The 22,038-nt window shown below is 35.6% G+C and overlaps 1 protein-coding gene across 1 annotated transcript; it reads left to right on the top strand.

Annotated features, from left to right (window-relative positions):
* Positions 1–1,192: 1,192 nt before the first annotated feature.
* On the top strand, positions 1,193–2,755 carry LOC107142608 (casein kinase I-like). The gene is made up of 2 exons (XM_048791765.1): positions 1,193–1,281; positions 1,613–2,755. The coding sequence occupies exons 1-2, from the start codon at positions 1,193–1,195 to the stop codon at positions 2,658–2,660; spliced, it is 1,137 nt and encodes a 378-aa protein (XP_048647722.1). The 3' UTR covers positions 2,661–2,755.
* The last annotated feature ends 19,283 nt before the right edge of the window (positions 2,756–22,038 follow it).

Below are 22,038 nucleotides of genomic sequence, written 5' to 3'. Positions count from 1 at the left end.
GTTTGTTTGTGGAAGGTAGGATGTGTATAGATAGCTTTCCAGGGAATGGCATGACAAAGTTCTTGCAGTTGGGAGAGTGTGATACAATAAAGAAACTAAAATAAAAAAAAAAAAAGAAAGAAAGAAAAAAGTGCCAAGATGACATAAGTAATTAGTGAGGGCAAATGTAGCATGAGAGGAGATGGAAGAGGTTGAAGTGGACACATCCCGCAGGCCCTAGCGTCACAGAGATGTTTGATGCAAAGGAAGGTCACAGGATGATTTTTGCTGGGTATTGACACCATTTCATCTGTATCTTTAAAGAGGGCTGGGGTTGTGGCTCAGTGTTAGAGCGCTTGCCTAGCCTGAGTGAGGCACTGGATTTGATCCCAGCACCACATAAAAATAAAAACAAATATATCTTCAAAAGACCACATTGGCTGCTGCTCTACAGACAATGCATTGGAATGAGCTAAGAGTAAAAGAAAACAGACATTATCAGGAGACCATTGCATTTGGTCTAGGTGAAAGAACTGCAACAGTGGGGATGTTAGCAGTGAAATGGAGAGTAACAGGGTATTTTGAAGGTAAGATCAGTGGGCTTTGGTCATTAAAAGTGGGAATAAGAGAGATATGTGAAGATGTGCCCAGATTTTTGGCTTAAGAAGTGTGTGTGTATCATTTATTGAAATAATTTGATGCTAGAGATGAAAAAGTTTTGAAAGAAACTGAAAAGTTCAGTTTTAGAAATGTTAATTTTGTGATGTTAGTGAGATGATCAAGCAAACCTGTCAAGTAAGGCACATACAGGTCTGGAAATTTGGGCTAGAGCTATAATTTCGGCGTTTTTGGCATATAGGTGGCAGGAAAGAAAACATGAAAGTTCTAAGTCACATTAGGTCAGATAAAAGAGGACAAGTCATGTAACAAGAGGGAGGGAGACACCAGTGAAGAAGAAAACCAGTAAAGTTTTGCATCCTATGGTACAAAGAGTATTTCTAGAATCAGTGAGTAATCACGTCATTTGGGAGGTATAAGATGAGGACTAAAAATTGTAGATTAGGATTTGGCAAATTGAAATCAATGGTGAGGCTGCTGTATGTCTATGCAATGACGCAAGGAGCATGGGCTACGTGCAACTCTCCAAGATCTGGCTCCGCCCTCTTCTCAGGGTCGACCCTTCCAGGCTAGAGCCCTAGATCCCTTTCCCAGCATGCTCTGCGACGTGAAGAAGCGGCTTCCGGGTCTGAGGGCGTTTTGTGTTGGCTGGCGCTGGAGAAACAACATGGCGGCGTCGGAGGAGTGACAGGGCTCTCCCCTGGCCGGACCCAGCGGCAGTGGTGGCAACTGTATAGCCGCCCTAACTCACCACGCCCCCTTTTCAGCCCGGGACACACCATGAAAGCGAGGCTGGGGTGGCTGCCGAGAAACAAGTGACCTAAGTAACCGCGAGAACCACTCACAGACTGCGGCCTGCCTAAAAGAAACCTAACTGCGTGTCCGTGATTGGGGTTCCCTGGGCTGATTCTAGGCCCCGAAACGCCTGAAAAGGCCTTAGTTTCCCACTGTCTGCTGTCCTCCTCCGCAACCTTGCCTGGTGGAAGAGCCCCCGATGCCTTTGTCCTCCCCTCAGGACTTGGATCCAGTCTCCATGTTCGTCTGTCCGGAAGGCGAGCAGCGCTGGCTCCAAGGCCGAAGTCGTTGTCGGAGGGAAATATAAACTGGTACAGAAGATAGGGTATGGCACCTTCGGGGACATTTATCTGGCGTTTAACATCAACACCGGACAGGAAGTGGCAGTGAAGGTAGAATCTCAGAAGGCCAAGTTTTCCAAGTTGGTAATCGAAAGCCAAATCTATAAGATTCTTGAAGGTGGGGTTGGCGTCCCCCACATCTGGTGGTACGGTGAGGAAAAAGGCTATAATGTGTTAGTCATGGATCTTCTGGGACCCAGCCTTGAAGATCTCTTCAATTTCTGCTCAAGAAGTTTCACAATGAAAACTGTACTTATGTTAGCTGACCAGATGATTAGTAGAATTGAATATGTGCATTCAAAGAATTTTATACACAGAGACATTAAGCCAGATAACTTACTAGTGGGTATCGGGAATGACCGTAATAAGTTATTCCTTATTGATTTTGGTTTGGCCAAAAGGTACAGAAACGACAAGACAAAGCAACACATACCATATGTGGAAGGTAAACCCCTCACTGGCACTGCCCGATATGCTAGCATCAATGCACATCTTGGTATTGAGCAGAGTCGCCGAGATGACATGGAATCATTAGGATATGTTTTGATGTATTTTAATAGAACCCATCTGCCATGGCAAGGACTAAATGCTGCAAGAAAGAAACAAATATATGAAAAGATCAGTGAAAAGAAGAGGTCCACTTCTGTTGAAGTTTTATGTAAGGGGTTTCCTGCAGAATTTGCTATATACTTAAACTATTGTCGTAGGCTGCCCTTTGAGGAAGTCCCAGATTACAAGTATCTGAAGGAGCTATTCCGCATCCTTTTCAGGACTCTGAACTACCATTATGACTACATATTTGATTGGACGAAGAAGTTAAAGCAGAAAGCATACCAGGCAGCCTTTTCCAGTGGGCAGGGTCAGCCAGTACAATCCCCCACAGGCAAGCAAACCAACAAAACCAAGAGTAACATGAAAGGTTTCTAAGCATTAATAGAAGAACAAAAGAAGCAGAGCAGATGATTGAAGCAGCATTTGTTTCTCCCCAAATCTAGAAATTTTAGTTCATATGTAAACTAGCCAGTGGTTGTGGACCACCATTTACTTGGTGTAAGTAAAGAACTTAATTTCAGTATAAACTGGCTCTGGGAAGCATTGTTGATGCTGTATCATGAGTTTAGCCACTGTAATTGTGAATATTAACAGTGAAATGGTGTCTGGTTTGCTATTGCATTTTTTAAGTGGAAAAGTTAACTAAATGGTTGACACTCAAATTGGTGGAGAAATTGTGCATGTACTTTTTTTGTTTGTTTGTTAAAACCTTTCATTTTGTGCTGCACTGCTTTGAGATCTCATTTCAGAAGAACAGCATGAACAGTCTTCAGCCACAGTTGTGATGGTTAAAAATGCCCACAATTGTGTATTCTTAGGGTTTTTCCACCCCTGGGATTTGCAAGTTGTTCACTTAACACATTCTTTATATGTAGCAACCAGAGATTCCAGTGTTTGATTATGCCAGCTTACTGTGCTAGAAATAACAGCATCTAAGTAAAGACTTAGTGACTACTAGATTATCCTTAGGTCTCTGCATTAACTCTATAATGCTCTTGCTATTTAAAAAAAAGCATATTTGTCACAGAAATTTAGTTCACATCTTACAACTGAACATTTATTATGTTGCTTAGATAAATAATCATTGTAAATTCCTATATGATCTTGAGTTTTTTAAAATTTTGAAATGGGAGCTTTTTTGTTTATAAGTTCATTGAAAACTAAAATTGGAAGGAAAAGAAAAATCGATGGTGACTTCAAGAACAAAGGGGAAAGATGTCAGATTGAAGTGGGTTGAAGAATCAGAGATGAGAAAGTGCAGAAAAGATGTAGAGACAACTGTGGTGGACACCATTAGCCAACAACCCAACAGTTCTTTCCTTAATGTAAATCAAATCTCTGTTTTTCCATAACCAAGTGCTCAAGTTCCTTAAGGAAGTGCTTCTTCCAAATTGTAGGAAGGGAACTGACACTGTTCAACTCAATTTTCATTTATTTTGCCATGTGATTTTTCTTAGCCATGAGCATTTTACACAATCTTGCCAATGTCTTCCCCACAGTCTTAACTTAGGACAATACTAACATACTAATACCATAGTTGACAAACCAGCTTCGATTAAGGGATATCATTTCAACATTCCAGTACTGATTACAAGCATTTGCTCTATTTTCTATCTGAAAACCTTACTTAACAACAACTACAATTATTACAATTTATTGCTTTCTTGCTATATATGAGACATTGTACAACATACTCTATGTACATAATATTTAAGCTAAATCACCATCAACCTTGTGAGGCATAATGACTCTTTATTTTTCAGGAAAGTTAATAAAGACTTAGAGATATTAAGTAAAATGCCCATGACATGATAAGGTAAATGGGAGAACCAATGAGGGACTTCCTCAGTCCATTAGAATTGTTCATTCTGTACAAAATAGAAGCTGCCATATATTGCATCTATTTAGGAGCATTTTACTCCTGAGCTGATCTACAGTTGCCTGTTTTCTTCTTTGCTCAGACTTGCCCTTTTGATTCCATTGGCTCTTAGCCAACTCTTACACATGAAGATTAACTATGTTGATTTTACCACACCGACCCTACAGGAATGATAAGCTCTCTCTGAAGATAGTTGGGGAGAGGATTGGGCTATTTAAGGTTTGATCTCAATAAGAAGCATTATTTGTCAATTTTATGACCATACAATTTTACATTAGTCTAAAGAAAAAGAATTCATTGTATATTTAAAAATTGAATCAAAGATATTATTTAGGGGCTGGGTTGTAGCTCAGTGGTAGAGTGCTTATCTCACATGCTTGGGGTCCTGGGTTCAATCCTCAGCACCACATAAAAGTAAATAAATAAAAATAAAGATATTTTTAAAAAAGATATTATTTGGAACTATATAGCACTGATAGAGCCTGATTTTGTTTGACACAAATTTAAATTTTCTTTAGGAAAAGACAAATTTAGAATGTTTTGAAAGTGGAGACTCAAGGGTGCAAAGTTTACTTTTCCAGGAATCAACTATGTACACATTAATTTAAGGGCTCCACTGTTTTTAGACTTGAGTAGGGTTCAATGTTTTTGAACCTTTTTATTCATCTGTATATTGGTCAGAAAGGTATCTTGTTTTCAAGACTGATACTCAAAACAATATAAAACTGAGTTCCTTGTCATTGTAAAGTATTCATATAACAGTCATTTAATGTCTATAGTGTTTTAGGTATGGTGGTCATTAAAATAGTCTAGTGGAATAAATTCATAAATAACATGTAAATAGATGATAAGTTGTGATAAAACCATGTCAAAATCTTACAGAAATATAGGATAGTATATGTGGAGAGAATGAGACTGGAATAATAAGTTGAGAGAGAGCATTACTTGGGCTGTTGTTCTTAGTAATGAGCTTACTGAAAGTTTCTAAGTGTGAGGATGATACGATTATAGATGATGTAATAAAATGGTAGTTTTTGTATGAATTGGAAGGGAACGTATAGGATTTACAGAAGAGATTGATGAGCCTCCAGTAGGACAGGCAAAGAAAGAAAAAAGATCATGTTTCTTTCTGTTTAACTATTGTTGCCTGATAAACCACTTAAGAACAAGTGGCTGCAGCAAAGAATCATTTGTTTTTTTCTCATTGATCTGTGGATTGGCTGGATATAGTTCTATTAGTGGTCTTGCTTGAACTCATTCCTGTGATTGAAATCACATCATGGCTGGAATATCTGCCAGCCACATTCTAAGTAGATTCCCTCACATATCTGGCTATTGGTGCCCACTGTGGGCAAAGGCCTCTCTTCTCTTTTCCATGTGGCCTCTCATCCCTGAGGCTAGACCAACTTCCTTAGATCATGGTGGTATCATAGAATAGTTCCAAGAGAACTAGTCCAAGGTACATGTGCTTAGCAAGCCTCTAGTGGGGTCACATTTGTTGATCCCATTGGCCAAATCAAGTCACATGTCCAAATGCAGTCAAAGTAAAAGGAGAAGTTGACTACTTCATGGCAGGAGTAGTGGAAAATAATTTGTGGCTGTTTTAAATGTATCACAAATGCCTTGAGACATTTTAGAGGATACATTGATGATATTTGAGAAAAATGAGATGTAAATAAGAATAGGGAAGATTAAGGATAACTCAAGTGAGAAATAGATCTTGGTGTAGTAATGGAAGCAATGAATACAACAGGAAGATTTGTTGATGAGGGACCAGGGGGATTGTATTTGAGTATTTCAGGAATATGTTGAAATTGATGCCTGTGAAATATGCCAATGAATTGATTAAGAATGTGGAAATAGAGATTGGAATGTAGAATAGCTTTCTAATAAGAGTATAGAGATTTGGGGATCATTGGCTTATAGGCCTTTAATACCACAAAGGAGAATTAAATTTCCTAGGAATGAAAGAAAAAACAAAAAAAGTGGGCCTATTGTAGAATTTAGAGAAGTATTAATAAATGGCAGAAACAGTTAGTAAAGGAAACTGAAAAATTAAGGTCAAATAATGAGAAAGGTAAAAAGTGGCAAAGAATCATGACAAAGGAAAACTATGAAAACATATGGTAAATTACTAAAAAAACCCCAATGAACTGTGCTGCATAATGTATAAAATTATGAAGATCAATATTCAGAGATATAACTGAATCTGTCTTCATAATTTCCTTTGCATGAAGAGTTTGTACTAGTCTGAAGATTTTTGTTAATTCAAAGAAAATTTGTAAAGCAATAGATACAATTTTCAAGGGTAAATTAATAGCTGAGTATTTCATACTGAAATAGACTACTGAAAGTAGTTGAAACACCAGAAACGGCCATTTCTAAACTAACAGTGACCAGTTTGGGAGGATACAGTATAGGAATCATAGTCACTCTCTAAAACTGTATACAATCAGAGGATAAAACATCTCCTGAATCTGATTGAGCAATGTTAATAGAAAATCCAAAGGAGCAGTGAATATCACTGAGTAACTGTTGAGTGGGAGGTTATAGGTACTTTAGTTTTTTTTCCTAATCCCAGAGATTGAACCCAGGGGTGCTTAACCACTCAGCTACATCCCCAGCCATTTTTATTTTTCGTTTTGAGGCAGGGTCTTGCTAAATTGCTTAGGGCCTTGCTGAATTGCTGGGGCGGAACTCTATAATTTATAATCTTCCTGCCTCAGCTTCCTGAGTCACTGGGATTACAGTAATGTGTTACCATGCTGGAAAACTTTAATTTAAAGATGCAGTTGTGTTTAAATGCGTATCATTTAAATCTTTAATCTTTAAAATATGCCCTTTAGAAAAGCACGAATGGTAATGATATGGATGATATAATGCAACCCACCATATGATATCCAAGGATACATCTGCACTTAAGCATGGGACACAGCTATGGCACAAAAGTCTCAGGAAGCTGAGTCAGACCCCACTGTGGTTTCTTGAGTTATGTTATGTTGGCTACATGAGGAAGAGATTGTGGGGTTTAAAGGATTGATTTAAATTTCCAACTACTGTTGAACTTTTAATTCTTCCTTCAATTTTGTCAGTTTCTGCTTCATATATTTTCAGCCTCTGATGCCTGTGTGTTTATAATACGATGTCTTCCTCATGATTGGATCTTTTTATCATTGCAAGAAGTCCATATTTTGTCTGGTATTAGTACAGCCACTGCACCTCTCTTTATCGTTGTGTACATGGTATATCTATTTCTATCCTTTTATTTTTCAACTTGTTTGTGTCTTTAAATCCAAAATGTGTCTATTGTCAACACATGTGGTTGGATCATTTTTCTAAAAAGTCTATTCTGACAATATATGCCTTTTGATTGGAGTATTTATATTTATTAAGTTGGATGTGATTACTGATCAGGCACTATATATGCCTGCCATGTTGCTTTTTTTAATATCATATACTTTTTTTCCTATATACCTCCACATTGCTTTCCCTTCTAACTAGATCTTTTCCAGTGTAAATCATGTTAATTATTTGCTGATTCTTTCACTATATTTTCCAAGTTATCATATTTTAAGAAAACATTTAAAAAGTATGGCATGTAATTGGAATTATTTAAATTGCTTGGTGTAAGTGAAAAAATTTGAGACTCATGCTAAATTTACTCTACCAAATTTTTTTTTCTGAAATTTTCCTTTTGACAAATTCTACAGTTCCCATGCACCTTAATTTTGGAATAAATATTTACAGGTAAAACTTTTTTTCTCTACTCTCAAACATTAGGAGAGGAGGAAGAAACTAAAGTTAATTGAAGTTTCAACACAACATTTAAAATGTATCATTTCATTTTCTCCTCACAATAATCCTATACAATACATATAAGTATCCACATCTCTGGTTAACTAACTTCTCTAAGGACATATAAATAATAAGTAGCAGAGTCTAAATTTAATTTCAAGTGAATTTCTAGTGAATAAAGAGGAAAAAGAACTTAGTACAATGTAAAACTTACAGGGAAAAATACTTAGATATTAAAGGAAGGGGAATACATATGCTTTGTTTTTCTGGTAAGAGATTGTTTTAGGCAAAAAAGTTTAGATGTGCAGTTTTGAATTCTGGTTCTAATTCACATGAGAAAAATCAGAGGAGCCTCAGATTTAAACATTGTCTTTGCTCATAAGTTTTAATATACTTGCAGTTTTATGTACACATCTTTTTAAAAAGGTGTTTACAAGTGTTAATAGGTTTTATCATCAAATATTTGCTTACTGTGGTTAACATACGTGATAACATATGTGAAAAATGTAAGTAGTTACATATATGAGCATTTACTACATGCCAGGCATTATGTAAGTGTACACTTTGTGATACATAAAAATGCTATCAATGAGGTATCAGCATTTTGCAATGAGAAAACTTAGACCCAGAGATTTTAATAGGCTTCAGAGCCTATATTGTGAGGTAGTAAATTTCCTATAGCTTACTCTAATCATGTAGTGCTAATGGTAAATAGACTTTGAGTTATAAAATCATCTTTGAAACCTTTGTGTTTGATTCCTACAATTTTTAAATTGGAGCTCAGCTTAAAGCCTCTTCTAGAATCTAGTCCAACTGCCTTTCCAAAGTTACAGAAACAAGTGATTAATGTGATCAAAATTCTTCCTGAGTTTTAGAGGTTTGTTTCCCCAGAAGTTTATAATGCCCAAATGATCTAATTAAAAATGAGCTCATAGAACTAATGTGATCCAGCGTTCCAAACATTTTGCGTATATCACAAAGAATCGTATAGCATGTTAAGATCTTTTGCTTTTAACCACAGAATCTGTTGTGAAGAATCCAAAGGAAGAATAGTCTATTGTACCAACCCAGATACCATTTTTCACCATATGATCCAGCATTCCCAGCATTTAGGTATATAGCCAAAGGAAACTAAATCAATATATCAAAAAGATATCAATACTTCCACATTTATTGGCTGGCGTACCATTCACAATAGCTAAGATACAGAACTCAACTGAGTTATCCATTGATTGATTAATGGATAAAGAAAATATGGCACATATATGTAATGGAATACTATTCAGTCATAAAGACTGATATTCTGTAATTTTCAGCAACATGGATGGAACTGGAGAATGTTATAATAAATGAAATAAATTAGGCACAGAAAAACAAATACCCCAGAGTTTTTAACTACAGTTAAAACTCAATTATAGTTCAGGTTTTCTTACTGTAGCACTGAGAACCAGAGAGGGTTCTGCTCTGCTAAGTTACAATTCTCTGTATCTCTTTATCTCTTCATTTTTGGGGGTCAACAGTTTCCCTGTGAACTCACTTCTCTGACTGATTCATTAGTTTGTCGTATTTCACTTGGTTTAGCTGCTTTCCAGTTGTTAGGATGTGCTGGCCACTTCTAAGCACTTTACATGCTGTTCTGGAAACAACAAGAAGCTCATTTTAAAAGCATATAAAAACCTGATCTTTTTCTTGTGCACTTACCCTGCCCCATGCTCTGTGTGAGCAAATCAATAGAATGCGTGCAATATGATTACTCCTGGCAATCAGCTACACATGGATTTAAAAGAGAGAAACAGTTTCACAGAGAAGGCAATTAACTTATATAATGATGAAATGGTGAGCTCGGATGGATTTATTGTAGGATGAAAGGTTTCATGTCACTTAGCAGTGATGCTATTGTAATGCCACAACCTTCCACCATTCTCCTTAAGGCTGTATGTCCTTCATTACCTCGATGACAAGGAAATTGGTGTTAATGGTCACAATTGTGGTGATGATGAATATACTAAATACATGAACAAGTGCTTACTCTGTGTCAGGTATGTGGTGATTTCCATATTTTGTTGCTTATAGTCCTCACCATAGTCCTGTAAAGTGATGGTTAGTTTCTCTCTTATTGATGAGGAATCAAGGCTAGAACTTGACCAAGATAGTTAAGTAAATTGTCCAAACCTCACAGAGCTGGAGAATGGTAGGCTTATGTCTTCAGTCCATCACAGTCCAGAACCTGAAATGTTAACCACTATGTTAGAATTAGAGATTAAAAATAAGAGGTAATTAATTAAGTTCCATTTAAAAAAGAGGCCATAAATGTATTTAGACACATGAATTCCATAGCTATTGGTGAAATTTGAGAAAATAATAGGAAATTTTAGTAAGTCCACACCTCCTAAAAAGGATTCTCTTTTACCTGATCCAATAAAATGACATATTAATTAATAAAACAATCTAGGAGAATGTTATGGTTTAGATATTAGGTGACCCCCAAAAGCTCATGTGTGAGACAATGCAAATAGGTTTAGAGGTGATTGGGTTTAACCTAATTAATGCATTAAGCCCCTTATTAACTGGATGGTAACTGTAGGCATGCAGGGTGTGACTGGAGGATGCGGGTCCCTCTGGGCATGCCTTTGGGATATATATTTTGTCTTTATTGAGCAAAGCTCTTTCTTTGCTTTCTGGTGCCATGTTCCCAGATCCTTTCTTCCTCCATTTCCTTCTGTCATGATGTTGTGCCTTATCTTGAGTCCTGAGGAATGGAGCCAGCCATTTATGGACTGAGGCCTCTGAAATTGGGAGCTCCAAATTAAACCGTTTCTTCTCTATTTGTTCTTTTCAGGTCTTTTGATCACAGTGGTGAGAAAGCTGATTATAACACAGAACAAACTAAAAGTCTTCTATTGAATATTTAACAATAAATTCCCCCAAATATCCATGTCTTGGCACTTTACAACCAAGTCATTGAAATTAAAGTAAAAAAAAAAAAAGAATAAATCTTGAAAAAAGTGAATTATCCCTTACGAATACAGGTAAAGTAAAACCATTCTTTGATTGGGGTGGGGGGCATTGAATACATTTACTCCGAGTTGCTAAAGAAGTTTTAAACAAATGAAATCATTACAGAAAAAAGCTAGGAATACAAGGAATGAATGAAGAAAGTTGAAAAATTGTAAACATCTGAATAGATAGAATGAAATACTCTACTCTTGTATTATTTTAAATAGATTAAGTGGTCAAAAGCAAGAAACCACAACATTATCTAATAAGATTTTCGAGAAAAAGGTAGCCATAATGAAAAAGGAGATAGGCTAAGGAGACCCATTTTGTGGTTAAGATTTCTATATTCCACTTCATGTGTAAACTGTTGAATCCAAGTAGGCTATGAAAAGTTAAGTGTGTATATTTGTAATCCCTGAGAGCAGACATTGACAAAAAAAAATCAACACAAATTGATCTCTGTGAAAATATAATGAATTACAATGAAATACCAAAAAATGTTTGTAATCCTAAAGAAGGCAGGAAAAGGGAATGAGAGGAACAACAACAAAACAAGAAAATAAACAGAACAATAAAATCAGTTCTATCTCAATAGGTATTAATAATATTATATGCAAATACTATAAATACACCAATTAAAAGGTAGAGGCTGTCAGAAGGATTAAAAGAATGCGAACTGCCCAGCACAGTGGCCCACACCTGTAATCCCAGCTGTTCAGGAGGCTGAGGAAGGGAAGATCCTAGTTCAAAGCCAGCCTGAGCAATTTATTGAGTCCCTAAGCAACTCAGTGAGAGCCTGTCTTAAAATAAAAAATTAAAAAAAAAAAAGATGCTTCAGTGATTAAATGCTTTTGGTTCAGTCTCTGGTACCAAAAAACAAATAAATAACCACAACAAAAAGATATGAACCAAGTACAAGCCATCTTCAAAAAATGTACTTCAAACATAGTAATGTAGGTAGGCTAAAAGTAAAGTGAAAGAAAAAGTTTGTCATATAAACTAATGTTTAATGTTTAAAATATGTCATATACACAGAAGCTGGGGTGGCTAAATTAATATCTCAAAAGGTAGACTTTAGAGTACACAAATTACTAGGGATGAAGGACATTACATAATGATAAAAGGTTAACTCATCCAGAAGATAGAGAAACCTAAAACTTGTTTTAATTATGCAAGAATGTGGTAATATGCCTTGTAACAGTAAAAGAAATTGGATATATATACAATGAATAAGTAAATGTAAAATAACCAACTCATAGCACCAGAGTTTAGAAGAAAGTACACTAAAATTTTTATAGGGATAGTATTTGTTTATTAGAACTAATTGATTATATAGTTCTCTTATTCTTCATTTTGTTTTTGTTCTATACTCCACATATTCTTAAGGACTAAGATTTCTATTACTGTTTAAATGTTAAATCACAAAAGAAAAGAAAGAGTTAAAGCCAGGGCTATTAAAAAGTCTTAAATCTTAGAAGATCTGGTAGACCATTGTTTAGTTATATTTTTAGGCATATATCTTAGCTCATATTACTATTATATACATTATTTCTTTCCCAAAGATATAAATGACATTTTACTTGCATTCTGGATCTTGATCCTCAAATTAATTTGGCCTGGCATAAGAATATCAGTGTTTTTAAATTCCAAAAGTTGTTGAAATATCATTATATATATATAAAATTCTGACTTCATTTATTTTTAATCAGAAAACATGAACAAATTCATTTTGAGAAGTTATGAAACTCAAAATAAGGACATTTTATTTGTATACTGCCAGAACTCACAATCTGTTTTACTTTTCTACTCATTTAAAAAAAAAAAATCCACCTCAGTACCTCAGTTTTCAAAGAATGTTTTGGGTACTGATGAAATCAGGTTATTACAGGTTGAATTACGGCAGTAAATTAGGAGATCATCAAAGCCCTGGATTGCATTGACCACCTTTTCCAATCACCACATTCTAGCAGAGCTCTAAGGCTAACAAATACTTGTGTCAAACACCTTTACTTTGTTCAAACACACACCTCTCACAGAAAACTTCTTGCAGGGAGGCAAGGAGAGGACAGAGAAAACACAACTGAAAGATGAGAAACCAAAAATAAAGTAGGAGAAGTTAAAGAAGGGGAGGAGTGCTAGCCTTCCAAAGATGCCCTATTGTTCTAACCCCAGAAGATCATAAATTCAAGGCTCAGCTTGTCATAGACTCATAGGGTCACGGAAATCCAAGTCTTCTGTGGGATACCAGATCCTGTGGGGCAACCTAAAAGTACCAAGTGACACATAGTAACTAAAAAATTGGACCAGCCATCCTTCAACATTAATAGGTTACTTAATGTCTCTTGTTGCATTAATGCAATTCAAAATGATGGTTCACTCCCTGGAGGTAATATGAAGAAGAGGAGGAGGAATCCGTTAGTTACAAATAGCATTCCCATCAAAGGTAGAGTCTCACTCACATGCATGTTACAAAGGTAGATTCTCACTCACATGCATGTTACAAAGGCAGATTCTCACTCACGTGCATGTTACAAATAATTCATGGCCTGATCAATCTTATACTAAAACATGGATGAAAACTTTTAACAAATAATTCACAACCTTGGGATTATTTCCTTTCAAAAAGTCTTTGAAGTTTTGAAATACACTGACCATAAGAAATTATGTAGTATTAGTTACCTTGTTCTATTAACCAGAAGATTTAAGCCAAAACTTCTAAGAAAAAGGAGTAAAGGAACAAAAATTCTTCTTTCTAGGTCTAAATTTTAACAAAAAGGTTGTGGGTCACCAGTCAAAAAAAAAACATATAAAATAACAGATATAAATATGGTTCCGTTATAATATACATCTAGAAAACTTTACTAAAAATCAGGAAAGCCTTGAATTGGTAGGAAAACACTTTTGGTCAATAGCAGACACCATATTTATTTAATAAGATTTCCAACATTATAATAATATTCATCTAAGAGGTTGCTTTTCAGGATTTTCTCTAATGTTAATGATAAAGGATGCTAAGATAAATAAATTGCTACTTCAATTATTTCCTCTTTTAGCATATAGATGGTATCAATATGATATCAAGGTACTTAGCTGTATGATTATTAATGAAAGCCTGCCTAACTGCATATTATTAGCGTATCCTATATTATTATTATCATATCCTTTCAGTCATGGATATGAACATTATCCTATATTGGGAAGAGAGAGACTATTACTTTTGACATCTTGACCTGACTATGTAGGCCACCCTGCAAGAAGGCAGGTGCAAAGGCCACATGGAGAAATTGGGAATAGCTCTAATAGATGAAGTTTATGTACTATAATCAAGCCCCCTTGCCTCATTTCCACTCCTGCTCTTGTTTTGACAATCTCAGCTTTTTGGTTTTGTCTTTCAAGGCTAGAAAATGAGGCAATTAGAAGGGGCATGATGATAGGATAAGGGTTTGGTGATCTGTGTGGGCAGAGGCAGAAGCAATGTCACCCTGGAAGTGACCCTGGATTCCCTTGTGATTGTTTAGGCAAAAAGGTTTAGATGCAGTTTTGAATTCTGGGACTAATCCACATGAAAAAATCAGAGGAACCTAAGATTTAAAAATTGTCTATGCTAATTGAGCACAATTATGACACATAACAGTGATAATTCGTGCCAGATACAGTGGTAAGCACTTAACGTGGGGTATCTCATTTAATCAGTATGACAACTCTTTGAGGTGAACATTATGTCGCCCGTTTTGCAGATCACAGAGCTGAGACTCAGAAAGGATACACCACCTAACTAAGATCACAAAATTAGTAATCAGCTGAAGTGGGTTCAAATATAGGTAGCCTTACTTCAGTCACCCAGTTTACTTAATTAACTCTCCTGTTGATGGTAATTAAACAACTGACAGCTATTGTTATTGTTACTCTCATTTCTCTCTCAGCTCTATTACCTAACACACTGCATGTACAACTGAAGCCTGAAAAATGGACATTACATGCACATTCAATCTCTGCTTTTTAAAAAACTCCTCCTTCTTTTCATACACCTGAGATTCCTGGCATATAAAAATGACTCTGGTTTCCTGAAAAAAAATGTTTTCTCTTAAAAATTCTCTGTCTTTGTGTATGTGTGTTTTATTTTTATTTTACTTTTACCTGTGCCTTAAGAGTCACATTTTTTTCTTCATAGACAAATAAACTCAATTTTTGATTTCCTGTTGAATTACCATTTTGGCTGGCTCCTTATGCACCAACATTTTAAAGATATCTCAGTTTCAGCACATGCCAATGTGAGTGTTTTTCTGCTTCACCAATCACTGAGCTCCTTAAGAGAATGGTCAATGTTTTATTCTAGCTGTTTCTCCTGTGCCAAATATAGTGGGTGCCTAATGGACAGTGAGAACTAGTTGAGTTACTAGAGGGGGCTTCCAAGATACTAAATCCACCTCCCAGAAGTGCTGTGAATTTCTCTGAATATTTTTTTTTTAAGTTAATGAGCTACTATTTTTCGTCGGATATAGGTTTTTTTTTTTAACAATACTTCTATTTTTAATTCAACTGTTCCATTATACATAGGCACTTAAATATGTAATGCTACATATATGTATGTATATAGAAAGGCACGCCAGTATACAGAATTTTTTGAAATAAAATAACAAAGTTTATTTTCCCATATAAGTGTCATGAAATAGCAAGAAACAAAATTATATTGGTAAAATGAACGGTTTTCCATTTGAAAACAACATTTCTTTCCATGGATAATATCCTATTATTGCCCACATCCCGAGCGGAGTATGGATTCAGGGTCACTCCGCATGAAATGGGCTGGCAACGAAAAGACCACAGGAACACGGAAATACCTTTTGCGGGGTCAGGGCTGGCTCTATGACCTCAGGGGTCAGTTCCCACGCTGGAGGGCAAGAGGATTAAGGGAGGCAAGAGAGAGCGTGCCCGGAACCCCTTTTATTTATTAGGGAAAAGACATTGGATAGAATATTACACCCAAATAAGGCAAAGGATTGTGTTACAAGAAACAGGAGGATGTAGCCCAGTCCCTTTGGTGACACCCAAGCCCAGAGCTGCACTTCTTGCAGAGCGAAGGTAAGGCCCATTTGCTGTGCACTGTTCATGCCAGTTCAATATCTCCATTACTCAAGGCCAAGGGGATGTGCTTAGCTCGTGCAGCCCCAACACCCCATCCCATCCAAATTAATTTATAGTAATATATGTAGAGGGAACTACTATGACATATATTTAATTATATTCCAGAAAAAATTCATGTTTCTGAAAGCTACTAAAATCAGGAAAAGAAAATAATATTTTCTTTACTGGAGAAGAAAAACTTAACATGTTCTTGAGGAGAAGAGGAACCATCCCTCAAAGCTTCAATAAATTTATGTGCATGGAAATCAAGTTGCAGCCATATAAAGATGTCAAAATAGTAGATAAAACTGCTTTGAAAATAAGTAATTTTAAAATGAGCTACAAAATCAGAGGGTTATTAGTGTTTTGGCGAAGCAAATAATAATTAAAGATCCCCTGTGTTCTGAAATCTTTAAATAAGAGGCTGCACAGAGAACAAACAAACAAACAAACAATAAAATTGTATGTGACTTCCTGGAGCTTCAGTAACTCTAAATAACAATAAACATGAAGGAATTCCAAGAATGAGTAATAGATAATTTTTGTAGCATGTTGAAATGTAACACTGTGCATTCATTAATAATGTCTGAATACACATTGGTGAGTGGCATTGACAGCTGTGATTAAAGACAGCCAGTCACCTAATTCTACATGGATCAAAGATCATGATGCAAAGCCATAATTTAACTAAGAAAGATTAGAAAGAAAGAGGAAATGTAGTTAAGATGGCACAACTGAAATTTTCTCTTTTGTCATAGTTAATTTATTACTGAGAATAAGTCCACTGGGATGAGATTGAAAAAGATGAAGAATGAATAAAATATAGAAGTTGGTTCTACTTGTTATGCATAAATAGAGGAATTTCAAATAGTAAGGATTTTTTTTTCAGAATGATGAAGACCATAGTCACAACATATATAATTATCCAACCCTGTTTCAATCACTGCTCCCTTATCAATCCATTACAATAACTATAACCCTCTGTAATCTCAATTCCATGTATCCCACTTGGTGACCCACATTCCCTATCTTTCTAGTTTACACTGTCACTGTTCTGTCCACAGTGATCCTCTAGTCCATTCATATTACCATCCTTTTAATATTCTTCAAATCCTCATGTTCTCACTCTTCCTACTTGCCTTAAATTTTATGGCTAATCATGCTGGCTTCATTGCTCCCTGTTGCTTTTTTTGAACCTGTATTCCCTTGCCAAAATGAAAATCTTGGTAAAGTCCAGCTTACCTACTTACTATGGTTTGGATGTGGTTAGAGTGTGTCTCCCAAAAGTTCATATACTGGAAGCTTGGTCCACAATGTGATGGTGTGAAGGTGGTGGATTCTTTAAGAGTTGTTCCTCATGCAAGGTAACCAGGTCATGGAGCTGCCACCCTCGGGATTATTGCTAGTCTTCCAGAGTGAGTTAGTTTTTGAAAGAGTGGCTTGCTACGAAGATTCTTCACTTAGCCATTTCTATTTTGGCTTTTCCACCATGTTGTGATTTAGACAGGGCCGTCACAAGAGGCAAAATTTTGGAGATTGCTCAATTTTGGTTCCACCTCCAAAACTATAAACTGCGTAAAGAACCCAGTGTCAGATATTTTGTTAAAGCAACAGAAGATGGACTAAAGCATCTGCCTATTCCCTCTCCTTACCTGCAAAGGTGAATGAGGCTGGAGAAAGACAAGTGGTCACATTGACCATTTACTTTTAGAATCATTACCATAAACTTCAAGCAGTCTCTTTATACCAGACAATTCTACTGTATGTTCCTGGTGCATTTACTTCTTCACTCTCTAGATACCCTTTTCATCTATTAACATCTTTATCTGTATACTCTGCTTTCTTACCTTTTGAACTTTTTGGATTCCTACCTGAGGCTGATCCCTTTCCTCCTGCATTAGATCCCATTCTCTCTCACCTATCTCAAGGGCTTTGCTCCAGCAATTCTCCTCTCTTCACTCTCATCATCAGTTTTTCTGTCTGCTGGATCATTCCAGTTGACAATCGAGTATGTTGTCATTTCCCTATCTTAGTAATAACAATAATAAACTTTGTCTTGATCCCACTTCCACCACCTGTTACCAGGACATTTTAATTTTTGCACTGATATCAGACATATCTACTTGGGTTTCTCCAAACTCACTTTGGAGAGTTCCCCAATGAACAGATCTTGATAACTTTTCTTTTTCCACACTCGTATCTTTGACGCTTTCATCCAGTTTTGTGGCTTTAAATATTGCATACTTAGTAACAGCAGTTATTGACTGTACAGTCTTTCTCCAGTTATTGACTGCACAGATTCCCTCACCTACTTTCAGTCTTGTTGAATGTAATTTTCTCATTGGAATCTACACTGATTTCCCTAGGTAGTATTAACATTCTGACCCTAATCCACCCAATTCCCTCTTTACCTGCATCTATATATATAATTTTTCCCATAGTCGTCATAGACAACTTATTGATATGTTATTTCCATTGTTTTTGAAATCCCTTCCTCTCTTGAAAAATAAAGTCTCAGCAGACATAGATCTTTGTTTTGTTTACATAGAGAACTGAAACATCTAGAATAGCCCCTGTCACAGAGCAGGTGTTCAATACATTTTTTTTTTTTCACGAAGGAGCATGAATGTAATTTTGCATGATGTTTAATTTATTGTCAAAAATTATATCTGAGTTCAGATGGATACATTAACGATATAATAGAGGGGCTGGGGTTGTGACCCAGTGGTAGAGCGCTCTCCTAGCACATGTAGGGCTCTGGTTTCAATCCTCAACACCACATAAAAATAAAAAAATAAAGATATTGTGCCCAACTACAACTAAAACAAAATATTAAAAAAGTATAATAGACACATTTCATTTAAATTTTTATTTCTAGCACATTTAATTTTTAAACGACTCCTAAGAGATTTCTTTCAACAAAATCTTAGACTCTTGTTTTGGATACTGCACTGCCATCTAATGAGATAAATGTAAATTGCATAATTTTCCTTCATTTTAGTTGTTAGTTTTTTCCTCAATAACACATCTAACTGTCATAGAGTTGCAAAGACTTGAGGGGAATGTTAACTAGTAAGTTTTGATCCAGGCCTTTGAATGCAAGCAAGCAGAAGCATGCATACAGTTCTATTGAAGTCTGAAGCACCCAGTGCACCAAGCTGACACACAGTAAAACATTACATCAATTACAAATGTATTATCTCTACTTCAAATAAGATTGGCACAGGAAAATAAAACAAATCATTTAGAGATTCACACTTTTATTTACAAAATAAACCTCTGCTTTGACCTTGTACTGACCTAAAGAATGGGGGATTTCTTTACTATAAAGTGAAACCCAAAGGAAAATTTGCAAGCAACTCAGGAGAGTGAAGGATAGTATTTTTGTTTTCTACACCTGGTATTCAAAAGCAGCTTACCTGGGACTGGACTTTTAGAATGTTAGATCAAAATAGATTTTAGTAAGAATCCAACTTTGCCTGAAATATCTCATAAGAATATAAGCATGATTGAGCTTTACAGAACTGATGACAAATGAGTTATAAATATCTACAAGATACTAAAAAAAAAAAGATATTGAAGCACCGACCTATCTGATGACCTTGAGTGATTATGCAACAGCATTCTGGAACAACTGAATGAAGACTAACAACTTAAAATGCATAAAAATATATTGCTGTGGATTCAGTATCTGTCATGTCCGCTCTGCAGATTTAAGAATTTCCTGTAGGCTAGAAAGTTATTTGCAGTATATTGACCATTTCACAGTCTGCCTTTCATTCTTATAGTCATTCTCTCCCAGGCAATTGTTTTTCTACCTTGTCCTACGTGATTTCTAAGAAAAAATTTTATATATACATATGTGTATATATATGTTTTTTATATATATGTATAACTTAAACTGTGTATGTGTGGAACATACATAATCTTGAATTTTTCCCCTTTTAAGAAGTAGGATTGTAAAATGTCACTTATTTATAGAGCACAAACCATGTTTTAAAGTATGATAGTAAAATATTAATACTAAAGCTTTTGGCTTGTTTATACTTAAAAATTAACAGAAAAATTTCTAGCCCTTTGTGATTGGCAATTTAAATGGCATTAGATAAAAATGCAAAATCAAATAAAATTCCATACAAAACTCAGCTATTTAATTGCACTTTAATAAATTTACTATCCTTGAGCTTTTTTTTTTTAAAAAAAAATACAATTTATTTGGACAGTTTTAGGTTAACATATGAATTGAACAGATAGTACATTTGGACAGTTTTAGGTTAACATACAAATTGAATAGATAGTACCGAAGATTCTCGCCACCTCTCCCCCTAGTCTCCTTTTTTAAACCACTTAAAATAGTCTTAACTACACTCCAGAGTTTGGATTAAGATTCACTCAGAATTACACAGTTCTATGGGTTTTGACAAATGCATAATGTCATCCATGGCCCTTACAAAATAGCTTCCCTGCCCTAAACATTCCCTCAGCTTTATTTATAAATCCCTGTCCCCTCTTCCCAGAACTCCTGGAAACACCACATTTTTGCTGTCTATAATTTTTCTTCGCCCAAATTTCATATTGCTGGAGTCATAAAGTATTCAACCTTTTCAGACTGACTTATTTCATTTGGCAAAATACATTTTAGATTTTTAAAAATCTTTATGTAGCTTCATAACTGAAGGGTTTTCATTACTGAATAATATTGCACTGTATAGATGTACTATACTAGAGTTTGTTAGTACATTCACCTATCACAGGACATCTCATTTGCTTGCATTTTGGGAACTATGATTAAAGCTGCCATTAAACATTACTGTGTATGTATTTGTGTGGACATAATTTAAACATTTTTGTTAGTGAATATTAGATATACAGAATAATGGTTTTCATTGTGGTATGTTTGCACATGAATGTAACATACTTTGACCATATCCCTCCCCCACCCAATCCACCCTTAAGTTCCCCTCTTCCTTCCTGAGATCCCTTTCCAGTCTCTAATAATCTCCTTTTCAGTTTCTTGGACATAATTTTTTAGTTGAACTGGGTAAATTGCTGGAATTATGATCACTTGCTTGAATGGTAAATTTAGGTTTTCTTTTTTTTTTTTGTCAATTATCTGTACATGAAAAAAAAAAGAGCGATCATTTGAGATTTTGATTGGTAACTCTTGAATGACGTGACAACTCTGAAAGAGCCCCTGGCCCTCTTGTTCCTTCTTTTCTATAATTCATTTTGCCTACTTGGAGGGCTGAAGCTCTATTCTATATAGATATTTTTTCCAGTCCTAGGGTTTGAACCTGGACCTTGCACATGCTAGGCAAGTGCTCTACCACTGAGCTCTCTCTCTCCAACTGGAGCTTTGTCCTATTCTTTCTCCTAAGAATCTTCTGTCTCATGCTGGGACTCTGACCTAGAAAACCGTAAAAATCTGCAATGTGAAAGAAATAATCTGTAATGTGAAAGAAATGCTCAGAGTTTGATTTTAGGTTTGGGAAGGAAGTTGCATTTTAAGTGAAGTAATAAAGAGATATGGGCATAGAAAATCTGCCACTCGTAGGAGTGGCAGAATAACTAAGTCATTCAAAAGGTTTGACTCTACTTGTGGAAATCAAGTTGTGTTTTAGAATGTTGTTAGTTCTACCTTCGTTTCTGGAATGAAGTATTAATTTATTTAAACCATTTTATATTTTAAAAAATCCAAACCACGTTACCTTCTCAGAAGAACTAGCAAATCTGATAGCTTTCCAGGCTTTCTTAGGTTGTTCTTTATGTTTGGAAAAGTGTGAGTTATGTATTATATTGTTCCCTCGGTATAATTAAAATGAAAGTCAAAGTGAAAACTCTTAGATTATAAATAATTATCATCTTTTGTGACCTTTTTCTTTTAGACACTTTTTAAACAATTACATGAAATTCACACTCAGGTAGTCTGTTTTCCTATTGTGTTTTCACACCAGCATG

The sequence above is a fragment of the Marmota marmota genome, unplaced genomic scaffold (genome assembly GCF_001458135.2).
Source record: "Marmota marmota marmota unplaced genomic scaffold, marMar, whole genome shotgun sequence".
NCBI classification, from domain to species: Eukaryota; Metazoa; Chordata; class Mammalia; order Rodentia; family Sciuridae; genus Marmota; species Marmota marmota.
Note: the sequence above shows the minus strand (reverse complement) of the source record. Positions and strands in the feature narration are given on the sequence as shown.

Excerpts from the sequence above, each read along its gene's own strand:
- LOC107142608 (XM_048791765.1), top strand. The coding sequence starts at position 1,193 with ATGCTCTGCGACGTGAAGAAGCGGCTTCCGGGTCTGAGGGCGTTTTGT. Across the intron at positions 1,282-1,612 it reads AACATGGCGGCGTCGGAGGA|GACTTGGATCCAGTCTCCAT; the intron begins GTGACAGGGCTC and ends TCCTCCCCTCAG.